General features: G+C 36.6%; 2 protein-coding genes across 4 annotated transcripts in view; one reads left to right on the top strand and one right to left on the bottom strand.

The window, feature by feature from the left end:
* LOC112046468 (protein halfway) overlaps positions 1-18086 on the bottom strand; it is a 37765-nt gene extending 19679 nt beyond the window's left edge. Inside the window, exons 1-2 of one of the 3 annotated variants that reach the window (XM_024083090.2) lie at positions 17659-18086; positions 1190-1288 (exon numbers count right to left, since the gene is read on the bottom strand). In XM_024083090.2, the coding sequence (XP_023938858.2) occupies positions 1190-1288; positions 17659-17688 (129 nt within the window). In that variant the 5' untranslated portion in view covers positions 17689-18086. The remainder of the gene's footprint in view (positions 1-1189; positions 1289-17658) is intronic. The other 2 variants (XM_024083092.2, XM_052885665.1) reach the window with 2 other exon arrangements.
* Positions 1-24742, top strand: part of LOC112046466 (rab GTPase-binding effector protein 1) — a 449904-nt gene that overhangs the window by 263552 nt on the left and 161610 nt on the right. The window lies entirely within an intron of this gene.

The following is a 24742-nucleotide window of genomic DNA, read 5'->3' as shown; positions in this document are numbered from 1 at the left end:
ACCTACTTAAATCCATGGTCCTTAACTCCTTAACCGCCTGCAGCAAGCAATATACTCGTACTTTGTATAACAAAGATGGTTGCAAGCAATTGATTTGAAATTTTCACTTTTACATACCTATTTTCCTATTCTCTCTAAACTCAAAAACCTTATTTAAAAAACTCAAGGGTGAACACCCAATTCTTTTCATCAGTTTTATCAATTAACTCCCAATATGAAAGTTTTTCTTTAAAGCATTAGCTATTAACAATTTTAGCTGGTTATTCTGGCATTTACACGACGAATTTTTGAGATGTTGTTGTAAATTTAAATTAATGAATGCGTAAATAATAATCATCGAACTATCTTTTAATTAAAAGTTATTAGTATCGTGGTATAAAATAAAATATTATTTTATTAAAAATCTTGATAAAATGATGTCAGGTCGGTTTGTGGGTGTCTTTCCTTAGTGACTGCAAGACACTTTCGTTCTAATTTCTTATTCATCGACTGCAGCTTTACCCGAGCGCAGTGAAGCACCCTGTAGCTGCAGGCCCTGACCTACTCGCTTAACGACGTGTTTAAAAGATCACTCTTGTGACGTCGTTTGACGTCAATTTACTAAGGGTCGTTTCTCAGTTCTGTATAATGTAGCGAGTGTTTTTGCCAGTGATAAGTAAAGGAGGTTGAGTTTAAATCTAAAGGATCTTTTTTTATTTAAAAAGAATTTTAACCATGCTTCTAATTGTTCTTCATGAGGGCAAGACCACTTCCGTTACGCAGTGGTATGCGCGTTGGATATATAAGACAAAGATTCAGAGTTCGAACCCTGACCCCTTCTGAGGTTTTCTTAATAAGTCCAGGTCTAGCTAGTGGGAGGCTTCGGCTGTGGCTAATTACCACCCTACTGGCAAAGACATACCGCCAAACGTTTAAGCGTTCCGGTACGATGTCGTGTAGATACCGAAAATGGGTGTAGATTGTCATCCTTCTCCTAACAAGTTAGCCAGCTTCGACCTTAGATTGCGTCATCACTTACCACCAGAGGTGAGGTTTATCTATAATGAGTCCTCAGGGAAGGTGGTAGTGCAGGGTAGTGTTTTTTTTATTTTTTTGAACCTCGGCCATTCAAATTAGCTGACAATCATGTACTGAAGCTGGTCAGGTAACTTCCCTCCTGTCACCAAAGATAACTACATAGGCATCATACCTCCATACTTTTGTATTTAGAGTCAGGCTCCTCCATCCTGGTCTCCGAGAGCTGAAGATGAGCCGCGAAGCACGCCAGTGCGCACCACAGCATCACCTGCTGACAACACAACAATCTGATCATTTGTCCTGACTTACTGGCTCCAGGGGTGTAGTTACCTCCGTATCAATCGTATCAATGATACAGGGCCCCTTACATAATACTTAAAAAATAGTAAAATGTAGGTAATCCACAATATCTTTTTTCCCTGGTTAAGCGTGCTCGCAAAAATTGGAAACATCCTACATAGGTTAAGTCACTGACATATTTCTTCTAAGCAAGCTTTTTTGTTTCTTTGCTGAGAAATCTTTACCCTTCATTTGGGCCACCCCAACTAATTTTGATACAGGGCTCCTCAAAGGCACACTACGCCACTGTGAGTTTTATTTTTACCTGAATAACATTAGCCACGACTCAAGTAGACAACGTAGCGTTTTCATAATGTTTCGACATTAGTGAATCTGATCACTTGTCCTTTTTACCTACTGACTGGTGATCAGATTCACTAATGTCATTTCTTAAGTAGGCTGAATGTATGTATATGGGTGTTTGCGTGTTCAATAAACACCAGTTATACATACTAGTCTTCCCGAATGGCCCTCTAAGTCCTTCCCGAATGGCCCTCTAAGCTCAGGTCACGGTTACACCTTCCCGAATGGCCCTCTAAGCCGAGGTCCGAGTCTCATAGGAGACGCCCTTAGAGAGCCGTTCCGTCCTCTATCTTTATTTCAGCCTTCGGGTCTCATCAGGCGATGCTTCTGCGCTCGCCCAAACACCCCGGTGGTCCCACATGGAGCCATCGGCACTTACTCAACACGAAAAAAAAAACACAGACTAGCCGTGTTAGTCTGTCCGCGGCTTAGCACAGAGACTCTTAGTACTAGAAATCAATAATTTGAAAATTGATATATTTTTACTGCATTTGAAATACAATCAACTAAATAAAAAATAACACATACTACGTGATACAGATTAATGTTTGTAAATACTCACGTGTTAAAAGAGATATAATCTTTGTCAATAGAATCGAAAGTATGCTTTGTATATTAGCTATCCGCTTATGATTTCTTTTTCTTTTTGTTTGTTTTTTAGTTTTTAATCTATACTAATATTATAAATGCGAAAGTAAGTCTGTCTGCCTGTCTGTTACCTTTTCACGGCTAAACGGCTGTACCGATCAAGATGAATTTTGGTATAATGGGAATTGGGATCTTGGAGCAAAACATAGGGTAAGTTTTGACCCTAAAATAAACGTGGTTGGGTTGAAAGTTCTTAATTTTTAAAATTTGTTCGTAAATCATAAAAAATTACGAAATTTAACGTGATTCATGAAGTTTTAAAATTCAACTCCTAAAATGGTGAAATAGGGCTTGAAAGTTTTGATTTTTTTTTGACATTGATTTCCACGCGGACGAAGTCGCGGGCGTCCGCTAGTATTGTATAATAGCCAGTGTACAGTAGGTATAACAAACTGTGGTTTGTGTTGCAATACTGTTGGCTTAATTTTTAAATAATATTCCAATTTCGATCACTATATAGGCGACCACTAGTTGCTCATGAGTTCATGAGTGTCTAACGTACCTACCCAGTCGTATAACGTTAGGCCATAGGTTTGGGCAATGGCTCTCACTGGGCGAGGCGTCGTAAACATGCCACGATTAGCAAATAGTGCCGCTTGTTTGCCGAGTGCTCGTAAACCCGCCTCGCCTACCTGCGGTCAACATCTACAAACTTTCAAGTAGGTAACTATATAAAGAAAACTCTTAGAAGATTATTTTAGCATTTTTTTATTAAGGTCAGATCCAAAAAACATCAAACATATAACATCGTTCCGAACCCTCTTCACGCGAGTTCAACTCGCACTTGTCGGATTCTTTATAAATAACGGACGCCCGCAACTTCGTCTGCGTGAAATTCAGGGAACCATAGATTTATCCGGGATAAAAAGTAGCATAAACGTTGCTCAATGACGTGAAATGAAAATCTTATTAAAATCGGTTCAATCGGACAAACGTTTGTCCAAGCTAATCCTAAGACAAAGCGAATCCTATCTAAGTCCTCAGACAAAGACAAACAGATGATATTTTTAAAAAAGTTTATATGTTCTGTAAATAACTATAAGTACATATAAATATATAATATAAATATAATAACAAAACACATCTTTCTTGGAGTTACAGAACGACTTCAATTTTATTTATAATATTAGTTTGAAGTCTGTTTCATTTTGGTTAGATATCGATGAAAATATTTAATAACATTTTGTTTCATAGCATATATCTATTGATTGTCATATGGCCACATATCAAACAAGGTATTCAGTGGACACAGTCCATAGGAACATAAGATATAATAAATATAACTCAAGCAAACCAAGATAATATTGTATATTTATAAATAGTTGTACAGGTCAACGGTTTTTGTTTCTATGTTACATAAGTACTATACTGTACATACCTATATTAAGTTTTTTTTATATTTCAGGGCTACAAAACAAATCTACAGTTGGATCTAAATCTCATGGTTGGCACAGAATGTTAAGAATGTCATAGTTATCAGTAGGTAACTGTTATCAGTGAGCATTGATAACAGAATCCAATGTTTGTGGAGAGCAATCTGAGCCTCTTATCACCGACGTCATGTAGAAACAATTACATTATAATATTGTGATCAGTTTTATTTTAAGAATGTAACAACTATTACAAAAAGGACGAACTCTATTACAAAAAGCTCTAATCTCTCTCTCTAATCACTTCTGGTGATATCACCAAATAATATGGCAGATAAGGTCGTTGTTATTAAACGTAAGGCAATACACGTACCTACCTAAGACTTGCGGCTTAGACTTCTAACGATCAATTAGTAATCATATGCCTGCAGCGATAAAGGTTTGACGTCCGATAAAACTGATCGTGTGTTAGTCGTGATTGGCATGATGTCAACAAGCACATCGCGACCAACACTCGATCAGTTTTATCGGCTGTCAAGCTGTCAGCCGTGCAGGCATTTGAGATTACTTGTTCGTTAGTGACTAACATAAGCCACTCACCATCCAATAAGTTCACGTGCCTGCAGGGCTAACGGCTGGATATCCAATAAAAGTGATCGTGCGTTGATCGCCATTTGCATGACGTCCTGCAGATCGAAGCAACACACGATCAGTTTTATTTGGGTAGCATTAATATTAATAATACTTACCGATTGCCTTCTTGGATAGGTATTTCTATTATTCCATTTGCTAATATAACTCTGGTAATCAGGAAATGAAAATCGTGTAATTAAAATTAACGTTTTGTTAGTGAATAGTAGAGACTTTCTAAAATGCTAGTTATTCGGTATTATGTTCATACTTAAATCTAAAAATCGTACAAAAAAATTTGTGAACTAGAGATATCTGCGAACTATAGGACCTATTAACCTATATCAACAATCGTCTATTTTCAGCGGATGCGACCAAAAGTCATACCTACTTAAAGATCAGTGTCAAAACAGTCATGACTGTAAACAGTTTCCGATATACCAAACTATGCGTTAAAACCATACAAATAGAGGTGGTAATGGCATGCGTTCGTCATCTTTGTTTGGTTCTTATGAGGAAAGGAAGCGCAGTATTGGATAATTGGCCGGTGACCGCTCCTATGACGCTGACGAGGCGATGTCTCAAGTCTGAACAGTGGGTTAGGGTGAAAAATATGTGTTTTAACCATAGAAATCTTAAAACAAAAGTATGTATATTTTGATCATATCTTCCTCTTTAACTCAGGTTACTACACAATTATTCTGACCTTTTGAATTTAAGAAAAACGTTTAAAAACCTTCTTACGGAAAGTACAAGGCAAGAAAGTAACGAAATCATTTATAATCGGGGGTTACAAGGTAAAATCGTCAGTTATGACATATCTATAGTATAAAATCTTTGATTCCAGCACCTTGGGACACCAACGTCGTTCGACTATTCGGACAAATGTGCCCCGCCCAGATTCTACACTGTTATTGTTATGTGGATATATATACTAGCAGACGCCACGCAGTTTCACCCTCGTAGTTCCCGTTCCCGTATGAATACGGGAATAAAATATCATAGCATATTTCATAGCACTCTGAGATAGTGTAGCATCACAACAGTGAAAGAATTTTTAAAATCGGTTCAGTAGTTTCGGAGCCTATTCAATGCAAACAAACAATTAAAACTTTCATCTTTATAATATTAGTAAAAAGTATAGTATAGAGCCTCAATAGCTCAACGGTAAGAGTGGTCGGATTCATCATCGAGGGGTGGTGGTTCGATCCCCGCCCCGTTGGTCTATTATCGTACTCACTCCTAATACAGTCTTTCCCGACTAGTTGGAGTGGAATGGGAATATTGGTCATATTTAAAAAGATATGTCAAATATTCTTTTTTTTTAAATAAATACCTAATAGTAGTTTATGATAGTGTAAGTACATGAAGCGATTCAATAGAACATCAATGATCAATATCCGCCGATTAGAACAATAATTGCTCCCCGCTGAGATAAGTTATCCCTATCTGTTATGAAAGCCACCAATAGCAACCTAATTTTATTTTATATTCTCTGTCATAGTGTAGCAGTAAGGTCTCAACATGTAAAAAAATCGTTAAATTGGTATTTCCTACTTAATGGTTGTTTTGAACAAATCATGTAATATTTTCAGGCATCACATAAAGAGTCTTAAGTCACATTATCCATATCCACTAGAAACTTATTACTAAAACGGTCCGTTTATTCTTTTGATTAATATCGCTGTCTTACGTCAGCCACACACGATCATGCTTCCGATAAAATATGGCTGTGGTTAGGATTTTTTTTCCATATCCACATCCCTAAGCGCGTTGCAGACTTGACAGTACTTGGTCGTGTGTGCCTAGCATATTAGTCTTTTGACGCTGTTGTCTAATGCATGCACTTCATAAATGTAAAAAAGCACTGCCTACCCTAAAAACTCAATACAAACCTGTTGGACAAGGAATTTTCCAATCTCACCTTTTAGTGCATACCCTAGTTTTGCACGCCATTGCGCGGGACGTAACTGGTAAAGTAGATACCTCTACCGATATAAACATAAGTTGATCTGATTGACTTGATTCTCATGGTCCTTCCGACCATCGGAAAGCCATAAATTTAATTTTACGTATTTTTATCTATCGTAAAATATCCATTAGGTATAAAAGTAAAGTGTATAAATAATTCAATTTGGCTTAGGCCTATAGGTAAAATAATGTTTTAGGCCTACAGAATAATTAAAAAAGATGTTTTATAGCAATCCTGAGTGGTATGACACCATAATTTATTTTATTACAAACTATAAAATACATTAAAGTTACACGCCTATTTTAAATAATATGCAAAATATCTTTTTTATTGTCTATTAAAATGTTTAACAACTTAATTAATTTAACTTTAATTAACAATGTGAAAATCGAAAGAATTTTGTAATTGAGTCTCAAAGTCAAACTCGAACTTGAAGCTTTCTCTTTTCACAAGTGGACACGTTTTTTTCAGAATACCTACTGATCGAAGTTAAGGTAAGGAAGGTAAGTTGAAGAAATTATTAAATTTTGAAAATTATTTTTTGGTCATAAATGGCTTGAATAACGACCTACTTTTAGGTGATATTTTTCCATCATAGAAATCCAATGCCAATACCTTCGTATTGACTTATCAGATCTACAACGTAGTACCTACCTACCTATTACATAGCTAAAAACCGTTTCAATTCCGTCAGCTTTAAAAAAAAATATCAAAATCAGTCGTTTTGTTTACAAGCTAAGTATGTTGCAAAGTTTTAAGGACCTTTGTTTTACGGTGAAGGGGTTAAAAGCAATTTAATTTTTTAGATACTTACTTGTTATTAACATTTTGTACGTAGATACATATAATCATATAATCAAAACCTGAATTAATATTCGTCCGATGACCTCGAGTTTGTGCATCTTGCGTATAACAATCATAATAATCAAGTAGGTTGATGCATCCATAAACATTCGATCAGGCGCAGACATGCGACAGTCTCCATCTACGTATAAATAAAACTTTACCATTCAGTGACTGATAATAATAGTGTTACGAACTAAAGTATTTATACCCGTCAGAATGTGTGTAGATCATTCTGGAGACGTCCACACGCTTCTTGTTGATTCCACGAAATTCGACGTAAACAAGGCCATAAATCTGTGACAATCGACCAGACCAGCTGGCATATTCACTAATTTAGACTTTATTTACAACCTATTAAAATAAACATCAAATCAACTGAGCCAAGTGTCATCCATCTACTGTATAATCCACGAATGGATGTGAGTAGACACTGGAAGATATTTGTTACTTACAATCTCAATTGCATATAATATGTCAACTAACATACTAATTCAAAGTTAATGAATTAGCCTGCAGAAAGACCAATGGTAAATGGTAACTTAATAATACTCAGACGGTCGGGCAGGCAGTACTCTGAATATTTCAGTAGTTCTAGCATTTCCTACGAAAATATTGATCTATTATTTGCGATTGCGATAGTTTTCATGTTATCGATTAGTTCATCTGCTTATCAATAATTAAACATATAAAGAAATCTAGATATTAATAAAGTTATATCTACTGTCTACACACTCTCGCTTGTCGTCTACACATTTTCGCTCGTCCAAAGTAATGTAATGGTGTAGAGGCGCCGTTAAATGTCTCGAAACAATTTGTCGTCCGTCTGACCTAGAACAGCATCAAAAGATTGATGTATTATTTTACCGATATGCAAATTGATGCCGATGAATAATGATTGCTCTAAAATAACAAGCGATTATCGCTTCAGTGCGAACTTTATAATACCTAACGTCTAATGTAAATTATCTAACAGGTTATACAATGAATGACTAATTCATTTTGGAATTTTATGCAAAAATTTAAGATCACACTGTTCTTTGAGCCTTGGTTTTATTTTTAGAAAATAATATTTTCTAAGTTGACTCTGGTCAGGACTGGTCCGATGGTATTTTTATAAAGCGTAGAGAGCCGTGATAGCCCAGTGGATATGACCTCTGCCTCCGATCATGGAGGGTGTGGACTCGAATCCGGTCCGGGGCATGCACCTCGAACTTTTCAGTTGTGTGCTTTTTAAGAAATTAAATATCACGTGTTTCAAAAGGTGAAGGAAAAACACCGTGGGGAAACCTGTATACCAGAGAATTTTCTTAATTCTCTGCGTGTGTGCAGTCTACCAATCCGCATTGGACTAGCGTGGTGGACTATTGGCCTAAGCCCTCTTATTGAGAGGAGTCTCGAGCTCAGCAGTGAGCCGAATATGATGAGTTGATGATGATGAGTCTTAGGGTGCGCCTGTAATTTTCCTGTATACTCATACACCCTTCTTTCTGAAATAAGAGGCAGGTAGCTTGACGTCAGAAACAAAGGAAAAGGTTCTCGAAGTTTCCACGCCGTCTGGTAGTACAACGACAGTTTATATAACTCGGGATCCGATATTGTTCGCCGCGTGAATTACAATGCATAACTGAACAATACATTTGTATGCACTCCTACATAAAAGACGCATTTTGTAGATGATGATAAAAAAGGGTTGCTTGGATCTTCTTCTAACACATAAGTTAAAATTAGAGAACAGACGACTTTGACTCGGAAGTCAAAAGAGAAGTCGTTGTTGTCCGGGACAGAAGGAAGGAGAACATGCCTCAACCAGCAAATCCGAAGAGATTATTCTCCTAATCAACACAAAAAAGAGGGTAAGATTGTTTGTTTTTTGTCCCACTTTCGAATTAAAATAAAAGTATCTATCTAATAGAAGTAGGTACATAATAGACACTAAGCAATTCAGGATGCCGAGTGACACTGTGATTCGTCAAATTCCCATCTAATACTAACATATTGGATGTGGATAATCGATATTTATGTACTTTATGAAACACTGACGATTCCAAAATAAATCAATGTTTATTAACTGATCATTGTGAATTTCCGCAATTCAACGCCTAGGTACTAATATTCAGTAATATTGAATTTATTAATAGGAACTAAAATAACTCCGTGCTATTTTAACATTCAGTCAACAATGTGCATAAAAATAGAAACAAATGTGAAGTACGTGCCGCGCCATACTGTGCATGCTTGTAACACTAGTGCAGCCGCTGATAGCTGACAAAGTCGACACACGCGGCGTTTTAACTACACTCGCTTCATTTTGAGGGTTCCGCAACTCGAAAGGGAAAAAACGGTATCCTTTTAGGATCACTTTGTTGTCAGACAGACATGTGAAAGGATTTTAATTTAAACTCGGAAGTAAGAACAGTACTCATAAATCAAAAGATATTTAAGCCTTAGAGCCGTAAATATATAAGCTTTCGCCGCAAACTCTACGCGCGCGTTTTGTCTGCGCGTGTAAAACGCGTGGTGTGTATAGGTATTTAAGCCTAGTATATTATGCCAGTGTATAGGTATGGTATTACTTCGTCTAGTCAACTTCATTACGCAAGCAGTAAATCTGCATAATCGCAGCGGAATGCGCTTCATACGGAGCCGGTTTTGAACTATTGGCGATGTCCGAATGCAAAGAATCCTAATGGCTCCTCTACACCTTTACTATGATGACGAAACCAAGCGATCCCGAGTGTGTAAAGGCAAGGTGTGTGTTAATTGTTATTAGGTAATAAATGGCTGTGAAATCACCAAACCGTTTTTATAATTTTTTTCACGAATGGATAGCTAGGAAAATAAGACTTAAAATATGTAAGTATTCCCACAGAAATGAGAACTAAACGGGGAAAACTTGTGTGTTTGCAGAACCCCTCGTTCCACCCGTGGATGATTTGTTGGGCTAAAGTACCCACTCGTACCTACCTACTTAATATTACCACAGAATACATAAAATTGTACTTACAAGATATTATTTTTAATAATAATGTTTACTTATTAACCATTATAACAGTTAGTTCGGAACACGGATATTATAACCGATTGAGCAGTCGAGGTTTCCGTTTATAAAAATACTCGTCGACGCCTATTTTCATAGTTGTTAGCATAGAGCTGCAGCAGTGCCTCTTAGACCTAATGCATGATCCTGCAATCCTATAATAATACGTCAGTAAGTTGTGTAAACTAAAGAGCGAAGGAGAGATACTTCACACAAGCTCCACAAATAAATAAGTAAAAACACAAAGTTAACTATCAGGTACATCTGAAAAAAGAAGAGTCGGACCGGCGTGCGTTTACCTTAAGAAAGATTACAAAGATAACCTTGGGAAATTACCTTACCTTAGGAAGAGTACAAGGAAATGAAAATAAATAAAACAACAATACTCTTAACAGACATCTACTAATCTACAATCAAATTAAATTGCCAAGTTACAACTAACTTACTACAAAAGTCCTACGAGTCCTACGAGTCGAGTCGGTATCGGAACCAAGACCTTTTGATTTGAATCTATAGTTTGTAAATTAGATTTGAGGCCATAGGTACATTTGACGTTATTGTGAATGAAAGTAACTTTTTTGACCAAGTGGGCCGGCATATTTACAGAAAAGACCATGAGCAGTTTGGCTTCTCCCCCTCTCGATTTTTTTTCTTAAAAAAATTGTACCGTTTTACTAAACAAAAAAAACTGTAGGTATCGTCGGTACGTTAAACTCAGTGATTCAAATGTTTACGTCACTTGCTGTAGTATGTAGGTTTTTGACAGTCATCGTGGTGGAAACATATGATTAAATCCATAATAATATTATAAAAAAGAAATATTTGTATTTTTGTATGTACCTAACGATAAATTCAGAAACTACTTGGCCGATTAGAAAAATCTTCCACCAATTGAAAGCTACATTATTAGGGAGTAACATAGGCTATATATTTTATCCTCGTATTCCATGGAAATGGGAACTAAAAAAATAATTAATTATTAGGGTTAATAAATTATTGAAGCATAATTCGACTAGTTAGTCCAGTAGTTAGCCTGTGTGACTTCGGATCACAAGTTTCCAGGTTCGACTCTGGGTCAAACTACCAAACCATGAAACTATGAACTTTTCTTTCTTTCAAGAAATTCTCCGTTTACCCGGAGTTGGTTGGGGTGGAATGTAGGTGGGGTTACATCTTCGTGCCTTGAAGAAAACGTTAATTTCCGGACAGTATCATTAACATCTGACAGAGATCGTTACAGAGACAAAGCCTCAATAGCTCAACAGCCTCAACAGACTCATCACGAGGGGTGGTGGTTCGATCCACCCTACCCATTTCTAGTACCGTCTTTCCTGACTAGTTGGAGGGGAATGAGAATATTGATCAGATTTAAAAAAAACATCGCTATCTTCTAGGAAACGAAGATTAGACACACCACACTCATGAATTCGATTTGGCGCGTGCTCTCCGAGGCACGCGGGTTTAACACTACTAACTTTCCAATTCCAGACTGCTACATACTAAGATTTTATTAAAAAGCTCAAGACTCGAACCCGAACTCGAACATTATCCGCATATGCTTAACATTAGACCAACAACGTGGCAGTTAATTGGAACGCATGATTCGCGCGACACAAGCAGAGCGCTGTAAGGCGATAATTAGAGCGGTCAAAGATCTTCGGCTAACTCGATTGCGCCCAGACCTCTCAATTGACCGCGAGCCCGCGAGTGACGGTTGACAGTCGACACCGCTGTCTCCGCTGAGTTAGTACGCATAGACACGCGATAAGTTCACTTGAAATTGAATCAATCTTTACTTAGTTCTTAATTGACGGGCCAAGCAGTTGGCCCACCCGGTCTAAGATCCGGAATTAGAAATAAATAAGTACCCTCATCTGTTCATTAGTGCTAAGAAATAAGTGATAGATAATGTTCAGTGACACATTGCAAATAGGTTGCCTTGTTAAATTGCGGCCAAACAGATTTTTCGTACAAAATCTAGGAAACCATGAACTAAATCTGAGGTTCCCAAACATTTTTTCTCATATACCATATAAAATTTAGCTGGTTCCGGTGAACCCCCTGCTGAATTTCTATCCAAAATTCGACAAAAAACGTGATTAGCTAAATCAACAGCCGCCACAAAATAATAGTTTTTAAAAGAAATTGTGAGAATTATTACTTACTTAGGTAATTAATTAATTTAGAATTTAGAAAACTTCCCATTCGGTATGAAACCCGATAAAATATCGTGGACCCCCTGCTTACGTATCGTAAACCCCCATTTTTAAGTCACATCAACGTAGACCCCGCCAAGTCTTCCGTAGACCCCTGGGGGTCCACCTGAACCACTTTGGGAATCAATGAACTAGATCAAAGGCGACGACTAAATAACTGATGCGGGTATATATTTCTTATGCCGGATCTCGTACTAATAGTAAATGGCCTATAAACAGGACAACACTTCGCAGAGCATGCAAGGAATACGTCATACAAAGTGCCGCCTTGTGTCCATCAAGAGACAAGAGAACAAGGAGATATTAAGCATGGCAGTAGTTATTTTCTTTATTCCTACTTAAAAGCTTTCCTAGTCTTTAAAGAGGCATCTACTTTATAAAGCTTCGTTTGCCGTGCACTGAATGCGCTTCTAAACGTAAAAAATCTATGGATGTCATATTATTAAGGTTACGGAAGCAGTTTTATTGACAAGAGACTTCCGTCCGGCGACTTGGTCTTATCAACTTTTTTAGGTTTAAACAGTAGAGCTTTTTGTGCCAGATTTCATACAAATAAGCTTATCACAGGATTGTTTCTATACGAAATACTCCTGCGATAATGCCATTCACCATCCAATAATTCAACCTTATCACTATTAATGATAAGGTCGCATTTTGCCTTATTGTGTACTTTGTTATTTTTCTCATTTGTACAATAAAGTTATTATAAATGCAGCGCTAACGGCAGGACATCCGATAAAACTGATCGTGTGCTGGTCGCGATCTGCATGATATCATGCAGATGATTGGATGGTGAGTGGCTAGCATAAGCATATTTGCATGGATTTAAGAGTTCTCGGTAAGACCCCTGAAGGACATTGTTGCCAGTGTAATTACAGTCACATGAGGATTAACACCCACGCCTCATGATCACAATAACCGGTCGAAAAGTTTCACTGTAGCGAACGCCTGCGACTTCGTCCGCGTGGAATTCAGCTTTTCACAAATTTCGTGGGAACCATGGATTTTTCCGAGATTAAGAAGTGTATGAATAAGATGTCAATCCATACTAAAATCTATTTCCATTCCAAATTTCAGCCCAAGTGCTTCTATAGTCGCAGCGCAAAGGAGAAACAACATACAAACAAACTCTCGCCTTTATAATATTAGAGTGAAGTGATGGGATTCGTGGATTCGATTCCCGCTCGCTGAACTGTTGTCGTACCCACCAGTACACCGAATAATTATTATTATTATTCTGTAATATTTAATAAGGATTCCGTTTTTGTACGTACGCTACGTTCGAAACCTTGAAAATATTGCAAATATTTTGGTCTCAGACATGATTTTGGTATTAATTTTTTGGCATTACAATAATGCGATATGTGATATAAAAAATTAAGGCTATATGAGTAAAGCAGCTTATTCTACAAGCAAATTAGAGATACACCAAAAGTAAAAGTATTCAAATTAAACAAATTGAACTCCATGACCGGACCCAACACTGAGTAGCCATGGGTTCCATGCACTGGGCTATTGTTGAATCTACTTAAAATGTCATTTAACTAATGACAGATAGAGAGGTAACTATGGAAATTAAGGACATTTTTTATGTAAATATTATTAGCATGGCTTACAGACAGTAAAACATTAAACATATTATATACTCGTACCTACTAATATACTGAAAACTCCTAACCTGAACCACAGTAAATATATTTACTGTGCCTAAACTTATAAGTGGTAAGTAAATATGCAAAAATTTTGTTTACTTGATGATACTACTTTGATTGATTTGATTATTTAATACTACTTACTATAGTCGGGCAAGTTCGTTGAATACACTCCCATGATATGCGGGCGACGGGGGGAAAGACTGCGCGAGTGTAAAATCGTGCGGTGAAGGAGGTCCATCAGTCGTGGGTTTTTCATTCATCGCTACATGACCCCCGGCCCATCGCGTGTGTTACGAACGAGTTTCCCAAGCTACATACCTACATATATACTTATTACATTACGTATGTATTACCTACCTATCTTTACCATCCAGTATATAAAAAGTATTAAATCCCACTTAGCTACTTAGTTTGGTTTTAATTTTTACATAAAAATAACATTATTCACAATAATTTGAGTTTTTTTTTCGAGGCTAATTATGTAAGTATGTGACCACATAATATGTCTACCACATATTATGTGGTCACGATGGCAATAGTTAACACGTTCTACGAGCCTGAAGTGGCCAGACTTTCGTCTTAAAGAGTTTTGTTTGTTAGGATGTTTGTCTGTCATGTTTATTAGAACGCGTTAATCTCTGGATAAACCCATTTTGCCTATTATTTTACGTTTAAACTACTTACCTACCTACCTACCTGACCTATTGTAAAAAATCTATTTCTATATGATATCCACACATGAGAAAAGGCTTACTATACCTATAAGGGGGAAGAAAATACATAGTTGACGAAACTTTGTATGCGAATCTGTTAGAGTTACCTACTTAACTAAAGTGTACTTATCGATTTCTTTGTTGTTCCTTCTTCCGGTTATATCGCTATCTACAGTTACCTACTACAAACCAACCTACTTATAGGTAGGTAAGTACTTACCTCTCTTATTTGGTTTTCTAAACCTAGCTAACTGATAAAACTAATTTCATAATATAATATAAACCTGCAACATTAATTAAGAAATTAGTTTTCATTCTAAAAATAGAAAAAATATTTAACAACAATTTTTATTTTTAAGTATCGGGAATTTTACTAATATGTATATCGATATTTAGACTGAGTGTGACAAGTGGTACATCACTAATTGCGGGTAATATATTCGGCTATGTTGCGGAAGCCTTGGCCACATCAATTTGTTGCTTACCTACATTGTTTATTAATACTTAATGGAAGAGATTTTTGGAAATTAATTTATTAAATAAATAAATGTAAAATAAAATATACGTCTGTATTGCTTCAACATCTAAATTTGATAAGTACATCGGAACTTGACCGGAAATGGTATAAAAAAGAAACTAAATAGGTAAGTATTACATGAATATGTGTGTTTTAGTCATTATGTACAGTATACTAATTTTATTAAAAGGCAAATATTATCTAATCCGATATATATATATATTATGCACACAAAATCTATCTCATATTTTGGATTGAAGTGTAGATGTACCTACAAGTACCTGTACCTAAGTCAAGATTTATTTGAAAAATAAAATCGTCTATTTTAAAAGATAAAAATGAATGTGCATAGCAAATTGTTGTTTTTTTCGTTTTTTATGATCAAAAAGACTTGTGCTTTACTTCAATCATGCCTGTTAAAAAGCAATGTTTTACAATATACAGTCAAAGACGTACCGCCAAGCGATTTAGCGTTCCGGTACGATGTCGTGTAGAAACCGAAAGGAGTGTAGATTTTCATCCTCCTAACAAGTTAACCCGCTTCCATTTTAGACTGCATCATCACTTACCATCAGGTGAGATTGTAGTCAAGGGCTAACTTGTAAAAAATTAAAAAAAATATTCCTGAATTCCTGAATATTGTGAATAGTTAGATTAAGGTATTTACGTTACACTACTACTCTCGCGTCACTTTAGCAAGTTCATAAACATGTGAAAATGTCAGCAGTTTAACATTTTACGACCGCATTACTAATCCTAGTTATTTTTAGCCGTAAGCAGAAATTATTGCGACACTATTATATGTCATCTGCCCAGCATAAACACTGCTTTGTTCGTTTAAAAATAAACCAACTGCGGCTTTAATTAGAATCGCTGTTAAGTGGAATGATAATATTTATTCAGTTAACGTTTTTGTTTAAGAAAACATGTATATAGATAAATTAGACTATAACGTGTTGGTAATGGCTCAATGTGCCACTATTTATGGCTGAACGGAGACACTTTTAAGATCACTTCATGCAATTTATTTAAATTATTGTCTCTCCTGGCAATGTGACCGAAGTACTCGAGGATCCTCTGAAGACAGGTGGAGGAAAGTCTATCCAAAATAAACATTTATTTTCAGTTTAGATAAGTACCTTTATTGCTCATTTAAGTTACAAATCTTTCTTTTTATATGTATTACATATTATGAATGAATATATTATGTGCTTTATTCATGAAATGACGTAAACAGTATAACAGAGCTGTTTAATAGGTTTGAGAAAAAATATATTTCAGACACACAAACAGATAAGTATACAATTTGTGCATATGTAACTAAATAAACATTTACCCTAAGCATATTTTGGTAAATAAAATTAATTTTACGAGGATTTATCTCATGAGATATTGATAAATAACGCGTCGTTACTACGTTTTACTGGTTGTAGATACTGATAGATATTCAAGTAACTTGACATAGATAGATTTGAAAAATAGAATTGAGGAAAATGTCCACGACTTCCTACCTATAAATCAATTATTACCTGTAAATAAATATATTTTAATAATATTTATAACAAAGTAGGAAGGTCCTATATTTATTATAATTTATTAGGTAAATAAAAAACCAACTTGGTAAAAGGAATCTAGGTACCTACCGATTAAAATTTTACGTTGACGTTCACCTATCTTGTTTAAATTGGACTATACTTAAACTTTGCACTGTTTACCAACAAACAAATTAAAAATGAGGGTATAAATCGCTATTCATTTTAACTTACCAACTATTTAGGGATTTTTAGAGAAGTAGGCTACTTATTTTAGGTAAATGACAAGTAAGCAACTCACAGAGTTACTATAACACTTAATAAAAATTCGTCACATTATCGATAAAAGCTTGCAATAGAATAAGCTACTTTTAGTACTTATTATATGTACGTCGACAAAATTGCACGAAGAAGCTAATAGAACATAAATCAGAAAGTAATAACGCGTAGGTACTCGTATTAGCCACTTATCTACTAATAAAACTGGAATAGCAACAACTAGACGTTGGGCCTCCGCCAGTTCTCTGCATCAGCAAAGTTATAGAAAAATAGAAAACTTTCTACATCCACCTCACTTTCTAATACATTATTGATTTCCAATCATACATACACTTGCAAAACTGCATACATTTGCAAGCTACTAATTGGGCACCTAGTACATTTCCTAAGGAAATTACTTCTGTAGTTACTTACCTATTTCCAAGAAGTGATACACCAATGACGCTTATTAAGGAAAACAACAATAAAGCTAAACAATAAAGATTTTTGTTCTAGTAAACAAAATGTTTCATAACTTTCAAATATAATTTGTACAAAATAGTAAAACAAATATGAAAAACATGTAAACAAAAAAATTCACTCACATCAACAACACGACCTCCCGCCGTAATCATTTTTTTTATTTTTAATTTATGCCACTGCACCGATAACAAAAAACCACCGATGCACAAATATTTTATACAACACACACCTTGCCCCGATTCAAAAACTATTCACAACTTTCAAAGTCTATCTGTATCTAATAAATATGCGCCACGAACGGCGCTCAGTTTGCAACAGTATCATTTTTTTTCACTTTTCGACAAAAAATCTAAGTAAGTCACTAGCACTTGCTTAAATCGTAAAAATTCTCGATCACTTTTGACGCTTACGGCACCAAACACATGTAGCGAGTCTAATTCGGATCGACTCCAACTTGGCAAAACACAAAACTGAATAGTTTACCACTGGCACTGATGCGTATGCTACAACCGTATATCTACAGCCGAGTACTCTGCAGGCGAGACAAAGACGGCGACTGAGTTATCAACGCGAGAGGCAAAGGTCGACTGCGGCGGGGAAAAGGGACAGCTATATGCACGCTGTTGCATATAAAGTATCCGGTATTCCCGTTTGAGAATTTGTATGTTTTGTGAGGAGTCGCTGGCTGCGATACCGCCTGGTGGTGGTAGCAGCAGCTGACCTCTATAGATTATCTATAATTATAAACAAAATTCAACACAGTCCAATGAGTGTTGGACTGTGTAGTATTTTTCATCAGGACGGAATAATACTCAATTGCTGGAAAATACTGAAGTTAAATTAATCTAAACAAACAAACGATAACAAAGAACTGAGAAAATGAAATGTTATAATAATTATAATCCCTAGTTAATGATTGTTTATTTTAGATAACCCCTACATCTAAATAACAATACATTATTTTATACAAGCAAATTTCATTATAGAAATTAAATAACAATATAACAATTTCATATTATTGAAAATAAAAATCAATAAATTTATTAGGGTAAATAAACTAATAAATTCTTGAGAATTTTGTCATTTATCGATAAATTACATTTAGGCACTGCACAACACTATGACATGACAAGACAGGCAGTATATTTTGAAACTTTCGGTTTAAATTTGAAATTAAATGTCGTCAAATTGCCTATTGGTCATATTTAAAAAAAGAATTGTAAATCCACAAAACAGGCAATACTAAAAGCTAACGCTTTTGGTAAATCGCTCGGCTCGCTTATATGACATGCCTCATCTGCCTGTATTTTTTTGTAAGGTAATTTTTTTGCCTTAATTTATTTTTATATGACCAATATTTCCCTTTTCCTCCAGAGTCGGAAAGACCAAAAAGAGGAGAGAAAATCCAACGGTGCCCCTAGAACAAGCGTTGGAGAAAGAATTCTTCTGTTCTGAAAAAAATATGGGCGATGAACTTCTTCTATACGATATTTCTGGACTGCTACATTGCTCGTCGGAGAAGGTAGTACCTACCTAATGCCCGCATAATGCCTTGCTTTATTTCTATAGGTAGTCAACCAGCGCGAAATATGGAAATGAAAAAAACTTCATATGAAATTCTAAATAAAAAAGATCAATAATAAAATGGCGTTATAACTGTCTCATTAGCATTTATATTGGAGTCGAACTATTTGTTATCTTTATGTATTATGTCGTTTTTTACATTCAATTAATTTACATTCTCTGTTCGAGTGACATGAGATGTGACATCTCACATCCTTAAATATTTAATATCTAAGTTTTTTTAGGGTTCCGTAGTCAACAAAGGACACTTATTGTTTTGCGATATTCGTCTGTCCGTGTCTGTTTGTCCGTCTGTCTGTCCGGTTCATTAAGTAGGGTGTAAAATCTCGATGATTTTTTCTCGTCTCGTAGACAGTCAGGCAGACTGACAACAAACTTTGACTTGACTTTTTGAAGTACAGAACCCAGAATATTGTGGAGGACAGATGGGACACCACCATTATTTTATGCATTATTAATCTCTATTAATCAGTAATCTACAGATCACTATAAATACTACACTGCGCGTAGCCTGAAACAGGGCTCGTTTTACATAATATAATATATCATAGAGAGTCAATAGGTGCTTTTTTCATCTTTGCCGTTTGTCTTCGAAAGTATTTCAAAGTCTACATTTTATTTCTCTAGTGCCCGATTGCAAACCATGTTTTATATTTAATAGATATATTACTATTGTATGTAGCTCGGGATATTTTCGTCTACATTGTCTATTGGCTCATAATATATGAAAGTCATTAAAGTGTATCCAGATGCGAGCGTCCACTGATAACGGTTTCAAAATCAAATTAGGCAGTTTCAAGTAGGTAGGTATAATCTATAATATAAAAATGAATCGCAAAATGCGTTGGTAGGTACGCGCATAACTCAACAACGCCTGGACTAGTAGGGTAGACTTAGGGTAGACGTAAGGTAGGCGTACGGTTGGATCAGGGTAGGTAAGGGTATGGAAGAAGTGCACAAAAGTCAAAGCGAAGCTTGACTGGGTCCGCTAGTAATTTATAATTATTTGGAAAAGTCAAGTTTATCACTATTTATCTGTTACGAACAGTTCCAAATAATATGAATAAAAGTAATGCATAATATCTAATAATAATAATGACTATCTAACTACCAGTGCTATATTTTACTACTGGTTTGGTCTTTCCCTTAGCGGAGGATGTTAAGCTTCATTGGGCAAGTATAATTTTCGCTTTACGTAATTTGATTTCCCGCAAACGTTAAAAATACGTCATTGCTCTTTGAATGTAGTAAGGCGTCTAAAATTTTATTCAATGAATTGATATATACTGTTTTTTTTGTAGTAGGTTGATAAGTATTGTTTATTAAATATTAAATTATTAAATATGACCTCTGCCTTCGTTTCGTAGGTCCGAATCCAGTCCGTGGCATGCATCTCCAACTTTTCAGTTATGTGCATTTTAAGTATCACATCTCTCAAAACGATACAGGAAAACGTCGTGTGAGGAAACCTGCATACCAAAGATTTCTCTCAATTTTCTACGTGTGTGAAGTCTGCTAGTCCGCATTGGGCCAGCGCGGTGGACTATTAGCTTAACCCCTCTCAATCTGAGAGGAGACTCGTGGTCAACAGTGAGCCGATTATGGGTTGTTACCATGATTGATGTTACATTGATGATGATGACGACACGCTCCAATGCGGGCTATAAGCTTTGATGTTTGTGCTGATAATATACCTAATCCACGGAAGTTAATAAATAAATAAAATAAATATACTTAAACAATACACATTACTATCTAGCCCCAAAGTAAGCATACAGAGTAGCTTGTGTTATGGGTACTAAGAATTAAGATAGTTGATATTATAATTATAATATTCAAATACATTTATATACTACATATAAATACTTATACAAAGTATAAATACACACAGACACTGGAAAACACCCATGCTCATGACACAAATATTTTCCAGTTGTGGGAATCGAACCCACGGCCGTGGATGCAGAAAGCAGGGTCACTACCCACTGCGCCACGCGGCCGTCAAAGTTAAAAGTTCTATGCAAAAATATTATGATGATCCAACCATTAACTGTGATTCAAAGTTCAAACTAGGTGTACCGAGGATATCAAGCGGGTTGCAGGGAGCCGCTGGATGCTCGAAACCGTTGTGCTTGGAGGTCCATGCAAGAGGTATATTTCCAGTAGTGGACGTCTTTCGGCTGATGAGGTAAGGTAAAGTTCAAACCCATGAGGCTGATGAGGTAAGGTAAAGTTCACCCCCTTCATCAACACACAAAACTTCTAGTAACCATACAACTATATCCACAAGTTATACCTACGCATGTTTGAAGTCTCAGTAACAAGGAACTTAGCAACAGGCAGCAATGATAATGCATCAACAATCGGCAATAACTATTAAATTACAAATAGTAATAACTCTTGAAATAATTGAAAAAGCAAAGACACAGTTATGCGTAAACTAATTACTGCCGTGTTCCGATTTCACGCAAGCTCCGGCGCAGTTAAGTTTATCAACACTGATAACCAGAGTTGCCAGCACCTATTTCCAAGAATCCCCACACGACGAAGAAAATATTCCAATTCTTAACTAGAAAAAAATAACGGAACAAAGAGAAGTTATTGCAATTTTTATATAAATCATTCATTATCATCATTATCAATCTATATTCGGCTCTCTGTTGAGCACGAATCTCCTCTCAGAATGAGAGGGGTTACGCCACCACGCTGGCCAAATGCGGATTAGGGGACTTCACACACGCAGACAATTAAGAAAATTCTCTGTTGTTTTTCCTTCACCGTTTGAAACACGTGATATTTAATTTCTTAAAATGCACACAACTGAAAAGTTGGAGGCGCATGCCCCTCAGCGGATTCAAACCCACACCCTCCAGGCAGAGGTCATATCCACCGGGATATCATGTCACGCTATCACTTATCTATATCATTAGTGCTTCTGAATTTTGCCATATTATTCTACTAGCAGACACCAGCTCGGTTACGACCGCGTGGTACCCGTTCCCGTAGGAATACGAGGACAATAAGTATAGCCTTCCTGGATAAATTGGATATGTAACACTGGAAGAATTTTTCAAATCGGACCAGTAGTTTCTGAGATTAACGCGTTCAAACAAACAAACAAACTCTTCAGCTTTATAATATTAGTGTAGAAAATGTTGACGATCAACCTGATTTTGTTAAGTAAGTATTGTTTTTAATATAGCAGAATTAAAAAATCACTTTGTTTAGAACCAATCCAAGCAATTTGAGTGGTCAAAAATTTAATTTAAAGGACCCCGCAATTTGGGAAGTTCCCCATAAATTGGCAACGCTGCTGATAACTCGCACAGGTGGCGGTTGCGGCGTGGTTACAGGTAGCAGGCGTATGTAGGTTGCTGCTTGCCCTTATTTGCGTCGTGTTACTGTTCAAACTAGGTATTACATTAAATTAAGTTCATTCAAGCGCAGTGTTAGGTCGACCCACCCAATAGGTGGACCGAAGGCATTTGATTTCAGATTGCAGAAAGTCACGGAGGCTGGCGGTTCAAAGTGGTGTTTGGAATTCCTTACCTATGACTATATTATGTCTATAATAAAATATAATCTTTATTATTCAGCAATAATGTAGCTTTCCATAAAAAAACAACAAATGCGCAATCACTTTAATATTAAGTTATAGTAATTTCTGCCTGGGTTACTGCCTCGGTAGTTTAGAGGTTAGCCTGGGAATTCCAGAAGAAAAGAAATTCACAGTGAAAATTCTCGCCCCGGAGTTGGCACCCCCGTGCGATCAGCAGAGCACTATCCCGGCCATTATTATAGATCTGATAGTGATCGTTACGGGATTTAAATCAAACATTTTCACCCTAAGTATATCCTCTAAGGAGGGAGGCTTGGTTTTAAAGCGGGCTGATACATAAGGTTACCTATCTAGTAAGTATGGACCTTGTAAAAAAGTTTAGTCACTCACGGACAGAACTCGGAGTATCTCTGTGTGATCGAATCGGAAATGAGGAGGTCTGCTGAAGAGCCAACGTAACCGACATAGCTCAATGAGTTGCAAAGCTGAAGTGGCAATGGACGGGACAAATCGAAGAGCAGATAGACGTTTGGGTTTCAATGTGCTAGAATGACAACCCCGCACCGGTAAGCGCTGAGTTGGACGACCCCACAATAGGTAGACCGATGCCATCAAGAGGGTTACAAAGAGCCGCTAGATGCATGCAGCTTCACCAGTCTTACTTTGGTGTGGGGAAGTCGTTGCTAGAGGCCTATGTCCTGCAGTTGTCGTCCATCGACTAAAAACGATCTTGTGGATACATACCTACCTACTTAATGTGCTAGTGTTTGTGTGTTCACAAAACTATGAATTCCGTCACCTTTGTGTGCGACGTCAAGTCTCTCACTTCATCATCAACTATAATGAATATAATCTAAATCAAACCAGAAATTTTATAGAACAATCGAATCCCGCGCACTTACCGCAGCATCAGAACTAAAGTAATAGTAGAAAAGTCCTTTACAATTGTTTCTGAAAAACACTTGTGCAAACACCATTTGGTTTTCAAGCAGTGTTACTTGCACGCGCGCGCCATGCGCGTGTGGCGGCGCGAAGGAATAAAAAAATAAAAAATAGTTTTTTTTTTTAATTTACACGTGGGCAAGGACTCGTGCGTTTTGTGTCGAGGACGACCCGAGCGGATGAGCAAACTGTTTTGGTCCAGTTTGTTCGCCCCGGCTCGAGTCGTTGTTGCACACGCTTTCTGCTATCGGCGTTGCTAAAGACGGCAGTGACACGTGATTCAGTGCGATTGGTTCCGATGTCGAGGTAATGTTATATATTCTGTACATTTAATAAATACTAAATCGTGAATAGAAGCAGGTCTTATGAAGTTTATTATAAACGACACCCAAACCCAAAAATACATTTATAGAGATTATTCGCATCATTTTTGGTAAAAACCATCACTATCAGTCTATTTGAACCCACTACGGGATCAGACCTCCCTGCTTTTAGAAGTGGGTTCAAGCTCCATATCCCCTTCTGAAGGGGATATGGAGCTTGAACCCATTACCTTCTCCAATGCAGCTAGGCGAGCTTAGGGCAATATAGTTTTCAGATGATAAATAATGACCGAAATCGAAGAGTTATGTGATCTCCCAGACACGGGGTTTGACACATTAACAGCTCCTATTTTCCAACTCAGAGGGGTTAGAGCGCCAACGTATTAGGTACCTTGCCTATGGGTGAACAATTAGATGCTGTGTATCTCATATATAAATTTTAATTTAATATAGGTTAACTTTAGCCTTCTTAGAATTTATTGGCAGAAAAGAAACCTCTAGTAATACATCATCATCATCACCATCATCATCATCATCATCATCATTATCAGCCGATGGACGTCCACTGCTGGACATAAACATCTTGCATGGACTTCCAAACAAAACGGTCTGGAGCCGCCAGCATCCAGCGACTCCCTGCAACCCGCTTGATATCCTCGGTCCACCTAATGGGGGGTCGCTTTCCAGTGCGGGGTCGCCATTCCAGCACCTTGTACATACATAAATACATCATCATGTACGAGTTATTATTTTATATACGAGTATTTATTTTATTTTAAGAGCCGTGATAACCCAGTG

The sequence above is a fragment of the Bicyclus anynana genome, chromosome 14 (assembly GCF_947172395.1).
Source record: "Bicyclus anynana chromosome 14, ilBicAnyn1.1, whole genome shotgun sequence".
Lineage (NCBI taxonomy): Eukaryota > Metazoa > Arthropoda > Insecta > Lepidoptera > Nymphalidae > Bicyclus > Bicyclus anynana.
Note: the sequence above shows the minus strand (reverse complement) of the source record. Positions and strands in the feature narration are given on the sequence as shown.